The sequence below is a fragment of the Juglans microcarpa x Juglans regia genome, chromosome 3D (assembly GCF_004785595.1).
Source record: "Juglans microcarpa x Juglans regia isolate MS1-56 chromosome 3D, Jm3101_v1.0, whole genome shotgun sequence".
In the NCBI taxonomy this organism is placed as follows: Eukaryota; Viridiplantae; Streptophyta; class Magnoliopsida; order Fagales; family Juglandaceae; genus Juglans; species Juglans microcarpa x Juglans regia.
In genome coordinates, this window is record NC_054598.1 from 5,663,191 (window position 1) to 5,684,417 (window position 21,227).

General features: G+C 34.3%; 3 protein-coding genes across 3 annotated transcripts; 1 reads left to right on the plus strand and 2 right to left on the minus strand.

Annotated features, from left to right (window-relative positions):
* Positions 1–1,879: 1,879 nt before the first annotated feature.
* On the minus strand, positions 1,880–2,393 carry LOC121256581 (30S ribosomal protein S31, mitochondrial). Its single transcript, XM_041157428.1, has one exon. The coding sequence runs from the start codon at positions 2,314–2,316 to the stop codon at positions 2,059–2,061; it is 258 nt and encodes an 85-aa protein (XP_041013362.1). The 5' UTR covers positions 2,317–2,393; the 3' UTR covers positions 1,880–2,058.
* Positions 2,394–7,046: 4,653 nt separating this feature from the next.
* Positions 7,047–12,690, plus strand: LOC121256399 (epimerase family protein SDR39U1 homolog, chloroplastic). The gene is made up of 13 exons (XM_041157195.1): positions 7,047–7,312; positions 7,422–7,481; positions 7,913–7,988; positions 8,633–8,692; positions 8,946–9,064; positions 9,604–9,648; positions 9,819–9,897; positions 10,368–10,429; positions 10,673–10,775; positions 11,147–11,207; positions 11,438–11,508; positions 12,069–12,208; positions 12,284–12,690. The coding sequence occupies exons 1-13, from the start codon at positions 7,235–7,237 to the stop codon at positions 12,383–12,385; spliced, it is 1,056 nt and encodes a 351-aa protein (XP_041013129.1). The 5' UTR covers positions 7,047–7,234; the 3' UTR covers positions 12,386–12,690.
* A 2,358-nt stretch (positions 12,691–15,048) lies between these two features.
* On the minus strand, positions 15,049–19,374 carry LOC121255899 (ubiquitin fusion degradation protein 1 homolog). The gene is made up of 10 exons (XM_041156451.1): positions 19,244–19,374; positions 18,486–18,538; positions 17,929–18,006; positions 17,425–17,449; positions 17,299–17,331; positions 17,072–17,193; positions 16,836–16,966; positions 16,081–16,301; positions 15,425–15,681; positions 15,049–15,328 (listed from the first exon to the last, which is right to left on the minus strand). The coding sequence occupies exons 2-10, from the start codon at positions 18,486–18,488 to the stop codon at positions 15,230–15,232; spliced, it is 969 nt and encodes a 322-aa protein (XP_041012385.1). The 5' UTR covers positions 18,489–18,538; positions 19,244–19,374; the 3' UTR covers positions 15,049–15,229.
* Positions 19,375–21,227: the final 1,853 nt, after the last annotated feature.

The window sequence follows — 21,227 nt, forward strand, 5'->3', positions numbered from 1 at the left end:
TGACGAAAATCTGGTTGAGCACCTTGATTTTTTCAAAGTTAGTAAGAGGAGAAGTCTCACAAACTCTTGCTTGAGTTAAGAAAACTAAATACCCAATCAACCTGTAATAATTACACATTTCGAGTTGAGAAGATGCGACCGAAGTTTTCTACACCGATGCAACATAACACGAAAACCCTACGATCCCAATTTGACGGGTCACGCTAAAGAGAGAGGGAGAGGGACACATATGGTAATTATGATTGCTTGATGCCCAGAGACAATCATGTCTAGTGAATGTATCGGTGCATAGAACAGGCGGCAATTTTGGTAAATCCTACCTCGGAAAATACTTTCGAGTCCCCAATTTTCATTTTTATTATGTTAAAAGGCAACTGTCGAAACATTTGCCAGCAGCAAGAGGAGGAAAATGGCACTCCTCAAGGTAGGAATCTTTTCATGACATTTTTATGCACAGCACTAATGAAACCAAACTGCTTTTCAGGGTGATTTTCTTAAAAGTTCTCTTTCCATAGGTCCATCCTGCGAGTTTTTCCCCCATCTGCACCTCTGATCTCTGCTTTACTAGCATACTTATATCTCTTTTATCTCCTCAAATTTTCTAAATGGAAATGTCACAATAAGACAATGAAGAAGACCGGGAGATGGCAATCTGTATAATTATTGCCGGCATAAGACAATGAAGCAGAAAGGGAGATGACAATCTGTGTAGTTATTGCGACAATGAAGCAGAAAGGGAGATGACAATCTGTGTAGTTATTGCCGGCATACTTGTGAATCAATCAGTCTCTATGTCATTATGGGCCATTTACAACGGAACCTAGAGGAGACAAGAAATACCATTACCTAACTTTCTCTTTGGAGTTATCACCATAATCTTTGGCTAGACTATTTGTCTAGCTAGTTGCAGCAGATAAAGAAAACGGGCAGGAGGATTCATAATGGCTGCAACAAGAAGGATAAAAGTTCTGTTTGGCATCACCATTCTATACTGCACCTTGTATAATTGTGATGCTACTTGGAATAATTTCCTTCCGATTGAGGCTCTCAATTATAACTTCGATTATCAAGTTTTCTGAATACTTTAGCTTTCTGAGATATTCATCCCCCATCTTAACTTGCACATTGCAGGACCACTCTTACAAGATGGGGGAGCAAGGATTTACATAAAATTGCCTGTATGTATTTACCCGTTTGGATTCAAAGATGAGATGAGATGGTTTGTGAATAGTAATGAGATTTGTGAGTTGAAATTTGTGAATAGTAGATATATTGTCCCAATAGTTGGGCACAAGAAAACCCTACTATGACTATCGAGAGTCAACCACACCAGACTGTTCTATCACTCAGCACTCTAAGATCCATATCCGCCCTGAATCATGAGCCAAAATTCATTTACCACGTGTTTAACATAAAGCCTACCCCTGTTGATGTAGCAAGTGCAAGTTCAATCATATCATTCATTCTGGCTGTTCAACCTTCATATTTGATGTAACGCGAGGAAAACATCCTAGTTAACACCTCCATCCATCAAATTGCATATCATCGTCTTTAATAGTGTCCTCCGAAGCTTGGGTAACACACCAACTAAGGCTTATGCTCTCATGCAGTTCTCTAATATGATATGGGACGGAAAGAGCTAAAGAGAATCTTAATCTAATAGCAACAAATAACAATCTAACCAGGATTCTTTCCTATGCATTCTTCTAATACTTAGTATGGATTCTTCATTTTAATATCTTCGTTTTTTTAAACACGACATGCTTAATCTACCTTCCACCTGGTTGCAAAGGTAGATTTAGGAATATATCTGCTCAAACATAGCCGCAACAAATAGATATATAAGGTTCAACAGGGTGAAAGTATATTGATCAAAAGCAAGACTAGAAAGGACAATTTTTTTTTTTCTCTCTTGCAGCCAAGCAGAGCATTAAGGAATCATTAGAGTTTCATCTTCGAAACGTACACGAGAAAAAAATTGAACTAAAATTAAAATCCAGCAAATCTTTTTCAAAACCCACAGGCCCAACTACAACATAGAGAGATAGAGAGAGATGATCAGATGAGCTTGAAAGGGAGGGGCCAAGGAGTCGACCTGGGGACCTCGACCTTGTCCTTGATTCGCTCAATCTTCTTCTCCTTCTTCGGCCTGGAGTTCCCGTACGACCCCTTGAATCTCTTCCCCTTCTTGGTCTTCTTGTCCCCACGTCCACACAGAATCGGCGCCGCCACCCCTCCTCCCGCTGATGTTAGGGCAGGTCTGTGAGTTATCATCACCCGCCTCGCTACCGCGCCGCACCACTGCATCATCGCCATTGCCTCTTGCTCTTTTCGCTGCACATCACTCGATTCGAAGCCGCACTGTCTGCTCTCTCAACTCTCAAGTATGGACCAAGCTTGCTTTGTTGCGAAGTGCAATACTAATGGGCCGGATCTGATGTCACAACCTCTATCACTGTTCATCCGACCCGAAAACTCACAAATAAGGCGACAACAAAATCTTCTCAATTCATCTTATCTCATCTCATCTTATTTCAATATCCAAATACTTAAATAGAAATACTTTTCAATTTTAAATATTTAACTTTTTCATCTAATCATTATTTAAATATAATTTTTATTTTAATATTTAAAAAAATTAAATTGTTTTTTATATTTTGTTTGATAGTTTAAAAAATTTGTATTATAATATTCTTATTTAATTTTTTCTCTATCATTTTTCAAAATCTTATAAAATATATTATTTTATTTTATTTTATTTTTATTTACAGACCATCTCACCTTAATATCTAAAAAATGCCTAAATATTTTTTTATTTCTCAAAAATCAATGAGCTTTGCTACACAACTTCCACCACACTTCATACTCTATATTATTTCTAATTTTTTTAATTTTTAATATATTTTTAAAATTCTTTTTTGAATTTATTTTTTTAAATTATTTCAAATTCTCTATTAATTATTTATATAATAAATATTTAATAAAAGAAAAAAAATAATAAAAATTAAAAATAATGTGGAGTGTGGAGTGTTAGGACGTTGTGAAGATTTTTTGAATGAGAGGAGTTCCCCTTTGAACCGGTGTCTCCTATAAGTGGTGATTATCGGATACCAATAATATTTGGACTAGGGCTGAGCACCGACAGTTTCGGAGTCGGAGGGCCCAACCTCCGACTCCGACTCCGACTTTGTCGGAGGTCGAATCCGACCTCCGACTCCGACTCCGACATGTAGAGAATCCGACTCCGATCCGACTCCGACTTGTCGGATCGGAGTCGGATCGGAGTCGGATTTTTTGACTTTTTTTTTAATTTTTTTTTAACTTCATATTTGACCCACTTTAAAAAAAAATTGTGGTCTTTCAAATTTCAATTTTCTCAAAATTACGATCCAAACTTATTAAACTTTTGATTATAATAAAAAATACAACTAAATAAAACAAGTAACATACTAACATACATTCAAAAAATAAAAGAAAGTCATATTTTTACATGTACTCCGATCGTCCATGATTCCATATCCACATCCAACTAATCACTACAATAAACAAAGGCACCGTAAACGAAATGAAGATTAAAAAAAAAGCACTGTATAGTTACTATAGTATACTATTATAATTACTATGAATCTATTTTTAATTATATTATATATATGATATATATTATTATATATGAATATTAAAAAAAAAAGGCACCGTATATGAAATGAAGATTCAAAATATAGTATTACTATTTTATATATAATATAGTATTAATATATTATACTATTAGTCTATTACTATATCTTATAGTATAATTACTAATACTATAGTATCATACTATTAGTATGTTAGTGATTTAATATTATATATATTAAATCTCTAATCTCTTATACTTGATATATATATTAATATATATAAATATTAGTAATACACTAATAGTATTAGTATATTAATATTAGTATTAGTTATACTAGTAGTGACATTAGTTATACTAATAGTTATATTAGTATTAGTTATTATTAATACTATATATTATACTAATAGTGATATTAATACTATATATAGTTATAATGATTAGTATAACTACATTAGTTTTAGTTATAGTGATTTAACATAACTATATTAGTATAAGTTATAGTGAATCAGTGATTTAGTGTAGGTATAATACTATAAGTTATAACTATAGTCTATAATAGTATTAGTATAAATATTAGTATTAGTTAAAGTGGATTACTAATAGTATTAGTATTAGACCATAAATCTAATTAATATACTAATGTATATTAGTATTACTAATATATTTATCAAAAGGAATATGTTGAGAATTTATTAAGTCAAAAAATATAATTAATACAAGATATTGTTATATAAAATTTATATGAATAATACTTTAGTTATTATTCATTAGTATTATATGTTATTCTAAATTTATAGATTAGTGTTTATCCATTAGTATTAAATGTTGATGTTATTATGCATCTTAGTGTTTATAGTATATTATATACACATTAGTATTACATGTTATTATATTTATACATTAGTAATTTAGTGTTACAACTTACATGTAACATGGTAGTAATATTATAAATTTGTAATAGTATGATATTTACATATAGTCATATACTAAACTATTATTATTTATTAGTCAATTTAGTCTATATATTATAGTATAAATATATTATTTAACTAGTATATTATTGAGTTTAACTAACTATATAAGATATAGTTGTATAAAATTTAAATGATTAATATATAGAAAAACACATGTATTTTTTTATAAAATATGTATAAAATCGGAGGCAGAGTCGGAGGACCAAGTCGGAGGCGGAGGCGGATTTTCGGAGGCGGATCGGAGCGGAGTCGGAGTCGGTTCTTCAATGACTCCGACTCCGACTCCGACTTCCAATAGGGAAAAAACTCCGACTCCGACTCCGACAAGTCGGAGTCGGAGCGGACTCGGAACGGAGCCGGAGCGGAGTCGGATTCGGAGTCGGAGTCGGATTGTCGGATTTTTGCTCAGCCCTAATTTGGACACATCAGCTGAGCACATGCACACAACTGAACCTGGCCGCATCATAGAAACAAATCCCTTAAAACTCGGCTGAACCTGGAAAGTGGAACTTGCCAAGCATGAGACACCCAGCCACACGCCAGACCAGTCCCAGCTGCAATCCGTACGCCGGTGGACTAGCAACTCTTCCGGCGAACCTAGACCAGCGAACCCCTTCCGGCGCACCCCACTCTTTTTTCGCACCCATAGTTCGTAGCAGCTGCCCTCCAAACCATTCCAGCAAGCGATTGAAGAGTGCGAGAGATCTCTCGGTTCATTTGTTGCCGCCTCCTCCTTCTCTCGACGTCGCTTCCTTGGCCTCTTCGCAAACATGATAATTCCAGAGAAGAACGGACTTGAAATCTCCAAGCACTTCTTCCAAGAGGGAGTTTGCTTTGCAAAGGACTATAGTCTCGCAAAGGACTATAATTCCTGCAATGCATGGTTTGGACAGTTGAGGTTTTAAGCTTGACAGTTATGAATTGCTGCGTATGGGAGTTCCATAGAAGCTCTTGCTTTTGTTGCTCTTTAGTGTTTGAGAATGCGAGTTTTGTTGGATCCGAAATAGTAATGATTTAAGTTTTGCAGCTTGATTTAATTATCTTTTAATAACTATTTTTTTCTCATGGAAGATGGCTTGAGACCCACCATGCGTATGGACCCCAATGTTTTAGAGAGAGGATTTCTGCTCTCTCACTCTCTTTCTGCTCTCTCGGATGGAAAACCCAAACCCTCCCTCATTCTGCCTATCTCGCTCCTTCACTCCATCTCCGTCTCTCTCCTTCTCATTCAAGAATACTCATGCGGAAGCGTGGTTTGATAAGCTAAGGAAAGGGATTGTGGATCCTAGGGTTTGGGGGCATAATGGCCCTTATCCAGTCTCAAGAGTTGTTTCCAGGCTGAGTGGAAGGCCTGGATTTAATTTCACTGTGTTGCTGCCATCGGCATTTTATCCTGTTGATTGGAGTCGGATTCGAAGTCTGTTTTGAGGGCCTAGAGACAAGCTGCATTCAAAATGGTTGCTTAAAAAGTTAAGAGAGTAAGGTCTGGTTTGTATTTGAAAGTCATCTCAATTCATTTCAACTTATTTCACTATTATTTATTATTATTCATCAATTTTAACTCATAAATCTCATTACTATTCATAACTCATCTCATTACTATTTACAACTCATCTCAACTCATCTTTAAATCTAAACTATACTTAAGAGTGAGAGAGCAGAGATGAGAGTAAGGAATTCGATCTCCTGTACGCGCAACTCTTCAGTTTCCTTCATATGCCCCTTACGTGGCAAGCGGTCATTGATTTCCAATGCAAAAGATTTATAGGAGACACCTGCATGAAGTTATTCTCTAACGAGAGATATCCTTTAAATTAGTTATTCTATTTATATTCATAAGCCGTAAAGAAAATACGTCCTCCACACTAATTACGTGGCAGTGCCTGGATTCTTAAAAATATCATGTCAAGTCAACGACTCAACGGCAAGATGCCGAGAAGACTATACCCTCCGCACCGATGTAAAATAGAATTTCTCAAAATCTACTATACTGAAAGGAAAATAATAGAAATATAATTATTTTTACAATTTTTTGTATAACTATATTTTAAACGAAGAATATTTTTATAATATAACTCATAAAAATAATATATTTTACATAAGTATTTTAATTTTAAAACATAATTACATAAAAAATTATACATGTATGAAATGCCAATTTCATTATAATCCAGTTTAACCAAATGTGTCACATTAGGCACAGTTAATCGTATAGTTTGGATTTCAAGTAGTCACTAATATTTTATTATTTTTTAATTATTTTTTTATCTATATTTTATTATTATTCATTACTATCGTTACATTTTTCACTACTTTTGTCCTGGCGTGCACAGAACAACTCGAACCTTTAGGGTCGAAACAAGCACCAACTGATCTGTGCTGGTAGTTTCAACTTTCAACGTACGAGAAACGACTCGTGGCCCCGTGGGTAATCCGACGGCCGATGTCAACAATAGTTGGATATGAGATTTTTGATTGCTGTGGCTCTTTACCAGACACATAAATGAAACATTTACAAGCTTCTTTTTTTTTGCCCTTTTATCGAATTCGGAATTCGCTTTCACGTCCAACACAGAAAGCACATTGACTTATCAGACTTTTCGAGTCCTAGAAGAGCTTCGAAGTACCAAATTCATCGTCATCAATGGAGCTCTTCGGAGCCACTGCTTTCTCGTGGACCCACTCCATCTCTTCCTCAATTCACGTCACTCGCTCATTCTATGTGAGAGCCCTTATTTGCATTTCTTTATTTTCTTCGTCATTGGCTCTTCCTTGCTATTTACTCACGCAAACAATCCCCCCCCCCCCCCCCCCCCCCCTTTTATTTGAAGGTTAAGACGTGTGAGACTAGGAGGTTCAGGGTTTGGTGCAGTTCTGATCAAGCCCAGAAGGTATGCTTTTTAATTCCAGTTTTTTCATGTTAAAAAAGAAATTTGTTTCTTTAAGAACCTAAGGGTTGTAATTTGTAATATGGTACACCGTACTACATGTTACTTGTGTGGGATAGTAAATGCATTGTGGATTGGACTTGTTTTTCTTCAATGGCACTTGTAGTTTTAGCAAATCTGAACTACCATTTTCATTTAGATAGTGGATGGTTTATGACTATACAGTTACCTTCTCCAATTCTACTTTGTAAGTTGGTTTTGGATTGATGGGCTTTACAGCTTAAATTTATTGAGAACAATCGAACCTTTGGCATGGCCCTTCTTTTGTGGCGTGGTCAAAATTCTTTGAACTAAACAATTATATATTTGACATTGTTATCTTGGTTGTCTCTGGTTCCATGGAGATATCATTTACGCTTTACAAGTTGTTGTAGGCAAATCAGATGACTGTATCAGTGACTGGAGCTACAGGTTTTATAGGTAGAAGATTGGTGCAAAGGCTGCATGCAGGTGAAACATCTTTCTGAAGTGTTTGTAATGCTACAGCTATTCTGCAAATATAGGTGCATTGACATTGGCTGATCGTGTTTTTTCATTAAATCATTTTCTTTGGCCCATAGTTACTCATGATGCTATGGAGATTTCTACTTCCTGTCATGGACATATTCAATTAAGTATTCGTGCATTGTCCGTCTCAAGGGACTTTTGACATTCATACTCTAGATTATCTGATGTTTCCTTTGTTTTGGTAGCTGATTCGTGAAATTACACTTTGAATGCTATATAAATTCTGTACCTGAATTTTCAAACCCCGATATTGTTTACTATGCACATGGTATATAGTATCGCTAATAATCTAAATTTCCTCATTTCTTTTTGGGTCTGTGAGTTCTCATTTTGTGAACAAGGTGCATTTAGACTACAAGCCAAATCAAATTTATGTTTGGATTGCTTGTAATTGGTTCTTGGTTCCACCAAGTAGACTACATTACCTGCTTATACTCTGATGTCTACAAAATTGAAGCATAGATGATTAATCTGGTTAATTTGTCTTTCAACTAATATCATTTAGACTATGAGCCTCTACGTGACATATATGAAGTTTGGCTATCTTTAAACTTCCCTTTAAATTTTAATCCACTTTTTTCATGCAGATAATCACCGCATTCGTGTCTTGACACGCTCTAGATCTAAGGCTGAGTTAATTTTTCCGGGTAAGAAGGTAATGAATAATTAAATTCATTTGATTGGTGCTTTATTGAAAATATAGTACTCATTATGGATGGTTACTTTTTTGAAAACTTATTCAACTGATAAGCTCTTTCTCAAGAGAAATGTTTTCAGTTAATTGCAGATATTATTCAGTTTCAAAAGAATATAAGCTGTACATTTTTTCCTTTTCATTTAAGTATATTTACTTTCTAGAATATTTTGGCTTAATTCTTGAACATGTCCTGGCGTTTCTAGTCAAGGACTTTCCAGGAATAGTGATTGCAGAGGAGCCAGGGTGGAAAGACTGCATTCAAGGTTCCAATGGTGTTGTGAACTTGGCCGGATTGCCCATTAGTACACGATGGTCTTCTGAGGTCAGTGTCACTTGCTCATGCAACATCCTATTTTCACATGATTCAACCCATTGCCTTTTTAGTCGCGGTTAAGAGTTAGCTACATGTAGTGAAGCTGCATACTACATTAAAATTTCCATTGCTTTCAAGTTATCTTTACATCTTTCTTTCTGGGTTTAAATTGTATGGTCTGCTACCAATATCTGTTTTGCCTATCCCCTTGCATTTGAAACGTAGATTGCATCTCCTTTGTTAAGAAGTTGTATGGTGATGCCAAGCAACGCCTGCTTGATGTGTTGGGATTTCCATAGTCATTAGACAAGTCAACATCCATCTTTTGCTTTACTGAATATTGCCTTACTATGGCCATAGTTTTGTTTTCATTGTGTTTCTTTGTGTAAATGGTGTTTGATGCAATTTATATGATTTTGACGTGTCAGTCTGCAACGATGCTGTAAAATAGTAGTATCATATGTCACAATGATATGAAATTGAGTGAACACCATGCATCCTAATAATTTGAAGCCAGTGACAAGTTTTACTATGTTTTTGTGCTCCAGATCAAGAAAGAGATTAAGCAAAGCCGGATTAGAGTCACCTCAAAGGTCAGCAGTCATTGGCCAATGCCAGTCTATCCACATATGCAAAGTCAATAAATTTCCTTCCTTCCTTCCTTCCCTCTCTCTCTCTCTCTCTCTGTTAATACAAAAACTGATGAGCATTTACAGTTACTCATTTCTGGCTCTGTATCTGACTGTTTCAACTGACCGTAAAGGTTGTAGATTTAATAAATGATGCACCAGATGCAGTTCGGCCTACAGTTTTAGTCAGTGCAACAGCTGTTGGTTACTATGGTTTGCATCTAGAACCAACTTTTCTAGTTATTTCATACATCATTCCTTCAACTTGTTTTGAATATATGTTCAGTGATTAAGACATGTCTGGGATTGCTGTGGCGTTTCAACTGCAGAGCATATTGCAATATTCAACTGAAACTTGTTTTCCCACTGATCCAATTTTATTCTATTGTCTGTTGTTTTGGATGATGTTGCAATAACTACACCTTATGAAACATTTAATGTGGAAATATTGATGCTTTCAAAGAATTTTTAGTATCATTCTATAATAAATCTTGTAGTTGCTTTAGAACCATATTGATGAGATTGAAGCAAAGCTTTATATACCTCTCTCTCTCACTCTCTCTCTCTCTGGCTATAATATCTGGTGGTATCACATGCCATATCTGGGTTTAACTTGTGGCCTTTGTAATCTATAATGGTATGCTTTACCCTTTTCTTCTTCTTTTCTATTTTCATATTCCCAGGCAGTAGTGAAACACAAGTATTTGACGAACGGAGTCCATCAGGAAATGATTACTTGGCTGAGGTAAACAAGTTGCTTTCAGTTTTCTATTGTTATGTTATGGAATTCCTTTCAGTTAAAATATCCTAGTCTATCACAATGAAAGGTATGATCAGATAACTTTGTCTTTGCATTGTATTTTACAGTGTATTGTTTTCATGATTGATAAACCATCTGTGAAGATTATCATAGTTACAGCCTCGACATATTTGTATTTAATATCTCATCAATGGTTTCATTTTAACCAACACTTAAAAATATTTTCAGGTGTGTAGAGAATGGGAAGCTACAGCCCTCAGAGTAAATAAGGATGTTAGATTAGCACTTATACGCATTGGCGTTGTTCTTGGTAAAGATGGCGGTGCTTTAGGTTTGACTAATCTTTAAACCCTTGCATCATATCCTTATGGACTCTATTTCTCACTAAAATCCTTGCCGTCAGAGTAAATAAGAGTGTTAGATTAGCATTTTTCACATTGGCGTTGCTTTTGGTGTTCCCATTTAAAACATCAACCTGAAGAGTACACATTAACCAGTGTGGTTTTTTTAGTAGAATTGAGAGTTTCTCAGAATTATTACTAGCATTCAAGCTTGTTGTTTTCTAAACAAATTCGGGAAATGCTTTTACAATTGTATGATTTATCCATTCAGAGTAACATGGTATATATGTGAATAGAGCTTTACCATATCAACTGTTGCTTCTGCCAATGTACGAGTACTTATATCTTTGATCCTCTGCAGCTAAAATGATCCCTCTCTTCATGATGTTTGCTGGTGGTCCTTTGGGCACTGGGAAACAATGGTATTGTACTCATTTGATTTTTGATGCATAAATACCTTCTTTTTTTATCAAAGCAAAAGTATTTTTCAGCAGTCATCATAATACACTACTACATATAATGGGTTTTCACTTTAGATATATATCAATCTACTGAATGGGCCAAAACTTGTGTTGAGATTGATTAGCCAATGGTCCCTGTATTTATCTCTTCTTCTTGACAACATGAACATTGATTGCTAATCATTGTGTAGGTTTTCTTGGATTCATCTGGATGACATAGTGAACCTAATATATGAAGCTCTTTCCAATCCATCTTATAAAGGTAGATATAATAGATATTTATTTGTGTATAGTTACTTGTACATTTCATTGGATTCTTTAATTATATAAGCATGCTACCAGAAATAAAATATTTGACTGAAATTAATGCACTCTCCATCCCACACTGCCTTCTATTTGCTATCTTAAGCTTGCAGGCTTGTGGAAATAACTACAACAATAATATCTTCTGAATTTTTGTCATTGATTTTTATGTTACAAAAGACGCGTTGGTCATTCCCAACCCAACTTATTATGGAAATTTATTTTCACATTTCTATGAAGTGTGATGCTTTATTAGTAATATTCATATGTAATACTTTAGAATTAAACTAGGAGTTCTTCGCCCAATAGTATCCCTTTCACTTTCATTGCAGTTGCTTTTTTAGCTTCTCAAATCTGTTGTTGATTTGGCTTCCAGATATTTCTCCCAGAGCTTATAAACCATTAAGCTCCTAAGGTTATGATTTTTTTCCACGCATCATGTAATGCTATTGTAGGCATCAACCCTAGTTTTTGCGACTTTACACTAGTTGTGCCTACTTTCTGAAACCTAAATGGCAGGCGTTATCAATGGAACTGCACCAAACCCTGTTAGATTGACTGAAATGTGTGAACAATTGGGAAATGTCATGGGCCGGCCCTCATGGCTTCCTGTACCTGACCTTGCGCTCAAAGCAGTCCTTGGAGAAGGTGCTTCAGTGGTAAGGATTTATCAATTTTCCCATTCCCTCTGGTAATTGGAACGTGCTGAAACACATCAGTTGAGAACATTGCAGGTTCTGGAAGGGCAACGGGTGATCCCCGCTCGAGCCAAGGAATTGGGTTTCCCATTCAAGTACTCCTATGTGAAAGATGCACTTAAAGCCATTCTTTCATAGGAAAGTTGGCGCATTATGTGACATAAGATAAACGGGTATTCTTTATTCTTTGGGTCAAAGGCGTTAAGGCTCCAGCAAACATCGACAAATTGTGCATTCAGAATTTATTCAGTCTGCATGGAAACCGTTTCCTCGTTTTTCTCGTCTTCGTACAGTTCTATGCAAAACTATCATAGCATGCACATCATATTGTGTTGGGATTTCTTCATCGTAGGTTATTACAATGTTTCTGATGTAGATTGTAGTATCGGATACAGCTACATGCGTTTCTTCTGTTTATCTCGTGATGTACTCTCATTTAGAAATTATGCTGTATATCTCCCACTCCAATGCTTGCGCATAGATCTCCGCGGGGGAACTTGATAATCAGATGAAGAATCAGTTAAATTCAATTTGAAAAAAGACCAATAGAAGGAAACGACTATGCCCTGTTTGGATAGTCTTAATTCATTTCGGCTCATCTCAACATCCAAATATTATTCAAATGCAAATACTTTTTTAACTTTTTTATTTAATCATTACAATTTTTCCAAGCTTCCAAATAAAATATAAAAAATAATTCAATTTTTTCAAATTTTAAATTAAAGATTATATTAAAAAATTATATTTTAACAATATTTTAACTTTATTATATTTTTATTTAACTTTTTCACTCATTTCTTAAAATGTCATAAAATATTTTAACTCAAATTATTTTATTATTATTGACAAATTATTTCACTACTATTCATAAATTTCTCATAATATCTCATCTTTATATAACCAAATGAGCCGTGTTACGTATGCAACTAGGGACAATTCATAATAATTAATTATGATAATTTAGGATTATGTGTTAGGATTTTATATTATCTATTATTTGAATAAGGGAATAAATAAATATTAAGAGTAAATTTAATATTTAATATTATATAAACCTTTTTTGTAAGCCAGAGCACGGCCTAGTTAAAGTTTGGCTAAATTTTGATTAGGGAATTCATTTTTATAAATTTAGCTAGCTACTTTTTAACAACATCAAATAACAAACTCTCCAAATCTATCACTCTTATATTAAAATATTGATTTTGACATTTTCATTTATTTTAATTGTAATTGTAATTGGAATATTTATTCATTGTTAAAAATATATATATTAATTTTCTAATGTTCATATTATTCCAACAAATATAATCTTTTAACGGTTTTTTTGAAGATTCGAGAATTTTACAAATGGGAAAAAGGTATTTTAGATTTTTCTTCTTTTTTTTTTTATTTTTTATTTTTTTACTGGGAAACCGAAATTCTAAACTCTGGAATCGCCAAATGCATACCGTATTCGACTTCCCTTTATTCTGGAATAGCCAAACTCACGAGTTACTAAGTTCGTTTCTCCCACAAGATTGAAATATTATTTTAAGCCCAAAAAATAATTTGGCTAGTAATTTGGGCTGGCTAGATTTAGCCAGTCAAAAAGATGATGGATAAATTTAATGTAGATTTAGATAATTTGGTGTAGATTTTTTTAAGCAAACTCGCTAAAGTTTGGCTAAAATTCACTATGCCTAATTCACTACTAGTGCGCTTAATCATCTCTGTTAATAATAAAGGCATCGAATGTGGAATCAATTTTGTTAACAAATTTAATTTATTAATTGAGATACCTAGAATCCTTCGAAGTGCCCTACAAAAAATATCCGAGATTTTTGAAATTATCTAAAGTTATCCCGTTAGGTGTTCGATTAAGCACGTACGTAACACCGTGCCAAGCTTTAGGGTATTGATGATGGCAGGTGAAATGAAACCATTGGCCTTGGAGGCGGGTGCTTGTAGTTGTAGACAGTAGGACTCCAAATGCGTATTGATGGCTATCACTCGCATAGCTTTGTCTCACATGACAATTATTGACCTGACCCCCTTCATATGCAGGGGTGTCAAATTGTGTTAACGAATCATATTCGTATCATGTCAAGACATATATATTATACTATATAGATCAATCCGAACACGATCCGTTAAGTTTATCGTGTCAAAATCTCAACTCTAACACGATCTATTAATATAATGAGTTGACACGACACGATCCGTTAGTGAATGCTAACAAATAAGTTAACACAACACGACCCGTTTAGACTCGTTTATGTAAATAAATTGAACAAATCCAAAATTAACCCGTTTGATTTGATTTAAGTTTAACATAATTTTATATAAATGTTAAAATCATAATATCTATAAAAAAAATATAAAACTAACTACTAATCTAAAATTACAATCTAAACAATAAAAATATCAAAATTAAAATCTCAATAATTTTACTTTTATGTATAATTATAACTTTTAACTTTCTTAGCGGATCAAAACGGGTTGATCCGTTAAACAATCGTGTCTTAATGAGACAATCCATTTTGACCCGAACCCGTTAATACTAAACTCCTATTATCGTGTTGGGTTATGTCGCAAATTACCACCACTATTCATAGGCAACCAAATACCAAACTCAACACTGAAGCATTTTTTAAGAGCCCGCCTCATATTACAGGTACACGTGAAAACAGTGAACTGAGTTTTGCCATAATGGCCCTTTCTATAAAGATAAACTAATAAAGCGGACCCCCATTTTCACCATCCAACCAAAACTCCTAAAATAAGGCATATTCCTACGCACAGTAGTCGGCCTACTTCCAAGATTTAATAGATAATGAGGTTATTCTTTTCATTTCTTCATTTGACATGTGAACCTACTGTTTCATCTTTTTGATAACACAACATCCCAGACGAACACATAATTCTGTTGTATTTCCGGGTCCATATAGGTACAGGTGATGGAGAACTAAACAAGTCAAGAGCAGTTGATTGTTTTAAAGTTCATCAACCCCGCAACGAGTACTTTTTCCCAGAGAATGGCTGAAACTTCGGCTCTTCTGTCTTCGGGGGCTGCTCTTGTTTACTCTCTTTTGCAGCTTCCTTCTGCATTAGTGAAAACACATAGTTCAGAGGCTTTTTGGTTAGCGTTTTTATTGGTCCCCCCTTTAAAGAAGACAAATGATGAAACATCAGTAGTACCTTTGGTGTTTCTTTGGAAGTAGTGCGGTTTACATTTGATCCAAACACAAGCTTTCCCTGAGTCTGACGAGTGTTGCTTTGTGAACTAGATCCCGCAGAAGGCTGAGCATTCCTGGTGGCAGCATCAAGTCGCTTGTCTTTGGCCCCTGAAGAAGAAATTGGTTGAGGCTGATGCAACAGAGTTTTCCCATCCAAGCGTCTCCCTACTCCAGTGAAAGGGCTGAATTTTGGTTCAGCTTCAGCTGAAGCATCTTCAACTGCAAGAACAAAAGAGGTCATTTCTCTTAAAGACGTGATGATAAGCATTTACAGGATTCGATAAACAATACCCTCGATTAAATTGATACTAATTTCCTATTCAATAACAGATAAAAGAACGCACTCCCATGATATTAAAAAGGATTGCAACTATGATAGGACATCAAATGATTCTATCATACTATGAAACTTTTAAGCACCAAAATATGAAAATATTGAATCAAGATAATTTTCTGTCCCCTATAAATAGGTCATATGCCCTTCTTCCAAAATACATGGTACAGGAGAGAAACCACAAAGAACATTCACTCCCCATTATGAGTAAAAGCAGCCGCATCAACTGGAGAAATAAATTGAGACAAACAACACGTAACAAAGCAGAAAGAAGACATGTGCACCTTGGGTAGCCTTGCTTGGAAGAACAGGTGCAATGGGTCTTTCGGGTTCCTTGTAATCCAGGGGAGGTGCAAAGTCCACCTCACAATCTGTCTCGATGATACTTATTGCATTAGCAGGCTTTGTTTCTATAATATCTATGTAATACTTCTTGTTGTTGTATGCCACCATAATACTGTCCCCGGTGGTTAAACACGAAAAATTCCTTAATGTTGTCTCTAAGCTGCATGACAAAAGCATGTAAAATCATTTACAGATCTACCACTACCTAGGCAATACCCAACAGGCACAGCAAGATGAATAATAATTTCCCACGTTATAGAAACCATAAAATTCTAAGGGAATGACTAGTTGACTGGAGGACTTAGAACAGGGAGTCAGCACTACATGGATAGACCACATATCACACTGTGGAACAAGGGTTGGGCATGACAAGGAGAGAACAATAAAGTAGCATGTATTATTATTTTAATAAGTTGTTTATATTTTTCTTCTAGCTAATAAGGGCCCTTCATTTTTAACTCCGTTCTTCCATAGAGAGTCGGCAGTGGGCCTTTTAGTTCATAGTAATTGAGCTATCAGAATACAGAATATCATAAATGTGTCAAAACCAGGACAAGGCATGATGGATGCATACATTCATAATCAATCAGATCAACTGCATGAATCCCTTTCTTTGCCCAAAAAAAGTACAGCGGACTCAAAATACCAAATCTGCACTAACTAATATCATATAACGAAAAACTCAGCAACTCACATAGCTTTTGGGTTAGAGATATCCAAAAAGTCCTTTGTGTGGGGTTGCAACTTGACATAGGTTCCCTTCGGAAGAGTCATATTTTTTACACGAACAATGTCCCCCTCTTGTAAGAGCATGTTCTCCATCATCTATATAGAAATAATACAAACATAAAAGGAATAAAGAAATGACAGAAAACAACTCTAATAGTAAATTTACCAAGCAAATAACAGAAAAGGATTTTGAATCCCCACCCAATAAGGCATATAGATCATGCCTTCTTCTGCAATGAACTCAAGAACCCCACAATGAGAAATCCGCTCAGCAGCATCATTCCGAAGTTCAAACAACATTGGATAATCAATATGTAAAGATGCTGCAAGTTTTTTATCCACATTTAGCATTGTTGATATCTTGAGTACAAACTACATTAAGCACAAGTATAAGACTGCATATTAGAGGTTAAATTAGATGAACTAACCTAGGCGGTCGAGAGCTGAAGGGGGCATTATAACTGAAACAAAGATTTTTACATATATCTATCAAGAATAAGACACATAAAACTGAAATCCAATCATAGCAAATGGGATGAATTTGAAAAACTTACTTTTATCACCGCTTTCGATTTGCGGCTGCAGAAAATATCACAAAAATAATTAGGATTATAAACAACAGAAGAATTGAGAAAAAGAAGAATGTCAGCTTCCAAAATTAGAGAGAGAGAGAGAGAGAGAGAGAGAGAGAGAGAGCGTGTCCTCGGGGCCAAAACATAAATGACCAAATTGGTCGTCTAACTAAAAATGAAAAGGCTAAAAAAGCCTGAAACCTAGAATTGGCTGTGCTACTGATGAAAGTAATCAACCTTGAACACAAATGATCTAATGGTGCAGACCAAGTGCATATAATTCAATACTGTAAAGATTGAAAACCTCCCGATGAAAAAGTCAAGCAAGCCTTTCGAGATCATCAAAGGACGACCTTAGCATGAATTTATTTGCTCTATAATGAATTACTATGACACTGAAGAGTTTCAATAAAGCTCAACCATTTTGTAAATTATCTCAAAAGCATATTAGTAGTCTGAATTGATACAAGATGAAGACATTCCAACCTTCTCAATAAAGGATGCGGGGAAACATCGGTATGTCTGCTCAAACGATGTCCCATGATACCCATATCCATCAAAAAACTGCAATTTCACAACCAGAGAATAAAATATAACGAAGAAATCATCCATCATAAACAGGAATTCAATGACAGTAGGACATAATTAAAATTATACGAGATAGTTAATCAATTATAAATCATCAATTCTTGTCCCAAATCTTTTTCCCCATCAAGGTTCACTGAGCACTTCACATTTGACCATAATAGACTGAGAAAATGCACGCTTCTCAATTTTTTTTATCAAAAAAAGAAGAAAGAAAAATGCACGCTTCTCAATTGCAAATAAACCAGACACAACATGCATTGTCCTAGGAGACAGTTAATCAATTATAAACACCAATTCTTGTCCCAAATCTTTTTCCCCATCAAGGTTCACTGAGCACTTCACATTTGACCATAATAGAGTGACAAAATGCACGCTTCTCAATTGCAAATAAACTAGCCACAACATGCATTGTCCTCAAGTGATTACGCACTAAAGAACTCGGTAAATAAACGTACCATTTTCAAAGGCGTAGAGTATAAGACCAGATAATCGAACCTTCCAAAGCTCCCTTTAAGAACAAGAAAACCCAATGTTCAAATATAGTAAACCTATCGAATAATCTCAGCATGCAAATGACTACGCAGGGGGACTCGAAATAAGTTTATTAGAGTTTTGTTAAAACCATTGTAGCCCAAAACAAAAACAAAAAAAAAAAAAAAGTTCCAAAATGATACTTTCTGGAACTCAATTTCTCTTAAGGTTTGTAAAGAAAATAGGGGTTTTTCGTCCGTCCTCAGGTTTATCATCCAAAAATGATAAATAAAATGTAAAGATTAATTAATAGCAACGTTAACGAAGCATTAATCAAAAGACTCCAAAACTTAAACAGATGGCATTAAATTTAGGGACGAGAATGATAATTGGGCAAAAAACCCTAGAGCCCCCGTTCGGTTACAAAAATACTACAGGAAAATTTCAAACTTACTTCTGAATTTCAATCATATAAACCTAAACAGGAGCTGATAAAACTGTAAAACCTAATACTTTTCTTAATCTTATTTCTACATTTTACCAAAAATAGACGACGCATGACGAAGGAGATTAGATATTTTTATTCTTTTTTCCTTGTATCGCATTAACTTTCTCGGCAAGCAAACTAGCATGAGTTGGAATGGAATGTAGAAAATAAAAGAAACTGTTAGATCTAAAACCAAATTTAGATTAGAAAGAAAAAAAAGAGCATCGAATTGAAATTTAGGCGAATTGAAATTACCAAAGAGAAGGAGAGACAGAGAGAAAAGCTCTGGTATTTTGATCTGCGAACACAAGAAACGCTGGGAATTGAAGACTGGGGAACTGTGGAGGAAAGATAATTGATTGCGTAGGGTGGCTAAGATTCGCTTGCGGGCGTCTTGTGCACGCTACGTCGCTGTCTGCCACGTGTACTACAACTTTCTCCGGCATGGGCCTCCAGGGCAGCTTATGTGGTCCATTGGGGGTCTCTAATTGTCGAGTGAGATGGGCCTAAATTGACCCGATAGAAATGTAGCAAGCCTTTCTTTTTTCTCACTAGGAATAAGAGGATAGCATTTTCATCGAAGAAAGCACACACATATATATATTATATTAGTAAGGGGCTACGCAAGGCACGTATACCCTTGCGCCCGATTGGAGGAAAAAAGCCTTATAACAAAATAAAATCTCTTTGCAGTAATAATTTATTAAATAAAGCTTTTCAAAGACAAATTTTAAACAATACCTAATTAAAAACACCATTCTTTATATAACTGAATCAACATATAAAATCATCATTCAGTTGCCAAGCTCAGCACACCCAAAATCTCCAAGTTTATAAACATCATTCTTTACGTAAATATTATTAAGTTTGACATGTATACTGATTCTCAACATGATTACGAAATAAAAGATTTTATCAAATCAATCCTTTATGAAAGTTTAGCAAGGTGTTGTTTTTTTATGGTTCTTCCCATGCATAGTTGACATGAGATCCAGTCCATCATCAAATACATTTCCTTTAATTTTGGAAAGTCATATTCTTTTGGTTTTTCTTTATCACTTAAGTCATATTCTTATGGTTTTCATTACACATCTATCCTTAATCTACATTGGTACTATGTATCTGAATGACTATCTGATTAAACTAATGTGATTTTATCTTACACTTGAACTTAAGAAAGTTTACGTGTCTTGTGTGATGTGAGGTGCATGACATAATATGTACATAATTAAAACTACTAAATTTGGACATGATGCGAAATGACATAGTCGTATGCTATACTGGATAACATGTTTGCATATATTATAACATGTGCGGTACATAAAAAGTGGTTGTCAAAGAACTTACTTTAATACTAATTTATATAAGCTGACGTAATAATTCTAATTCATGGTCAAATTACATATCTCGATGTGCTGCTTCCTGAATCTAATTTCTTAGTTTGTCACCTACACGAAGAATTAAACACCACTAAATATGTCTAGGAAAACATGTCCTAATATCACACGCAATTAAATTTATACTATAGAGAATAATCAAATAAATATTCTGTTTAATACGAAAATCAATGAATATTAATATTTTAAATTATTTAAATACTAACAACCTATTCTCACTTCTAAATTATAATTAAGTAAAGTATTTAATCCTTATACAAATCTATTAAAACAAGTCGTAAAATCTCAATTCATAAAACCACTAAATTTTCTTATGAATAACATAAATATTCAATTTTACAATAAATTTAATAAATATAATGTCGTTTAATTATGTTGAACGTACTTCTTTATTTTCTAGTTATAACTATAATAAAATAATTTTATCGAAGCTAACAAAATAACAATGAAATATTTTTTTGATAATTGACTTAATTCAAATCCTAGCAAAACTATTAATATAATCTAATAATAATTTAAGGCTAATATCATATTACAATTTAGTAGGAAATTATATCTTATTTAAATCTATTAAATAATACTGGAAATCATTTTAATAAAATATACCTAACCTGACCTAACGTGCTAAAAATAAAAGTAGACTCTTATTATTTACTTAATAACATAATTAAAATCCGTAAATGTTTTTTATAAAATAAAGTTTATGGACTAATAACTTTTAAATAAAACAAAAGTCCAAGTGAAGTTAAATGAGCCCAACTAAAACAAGCAAAAGTAACAGATGCAAGCTGATTTAATAAGCCCTATTAAAAACATGGTTCAACTTATAATTCAAGCCCATT

Coding starts and splice junctions, on each gene's coding strand:
- LOC121256581 (XM_041157428.1), bottom strand. CDS start 2,316: ATGGCGATGATGCAGTGGTGCGGCGCGGTAGCGAGGCGGGTGATGATA.
- LOC121256399 (XM_041157195.1), top strand. CDS start 7,235: ATGGAGCTCTTCGGAGCCACTGCTTTCTCGTGGACCCACTCCATCTCT. Junction 7,482..7,912: donor GTTCTGATCAAGCCCAGAAG/GTATGCTTTTTA, acceptor AAGTTGTTGTAG/GCAAATCAGATGACTGTATC. Junction 10,776..11,146: donor TAAAGATGGCGGTGCTTTAG/GTTTGACTAATC, acceptor GATCCTCTGCAG/CTAAAATGATCCCTCTCTTC.
- LOC121255899 (XM_041156451.1), bottom strand. Junction 17,332..17,424: donor AATCGAAAGCGGTGATAAAA/GTAAGTTTTTCA, acceptor TCTTTGTTTCAG/TTATAATGCCCCCTTCAGCT. Junction 15,682..16,080: donor TCCAAGCAAGGCTACCCAAG/GTGCACATGTCT, acceptor TTGTTCTTGCAG/TTGAAGATGCTTCAGCTGAA.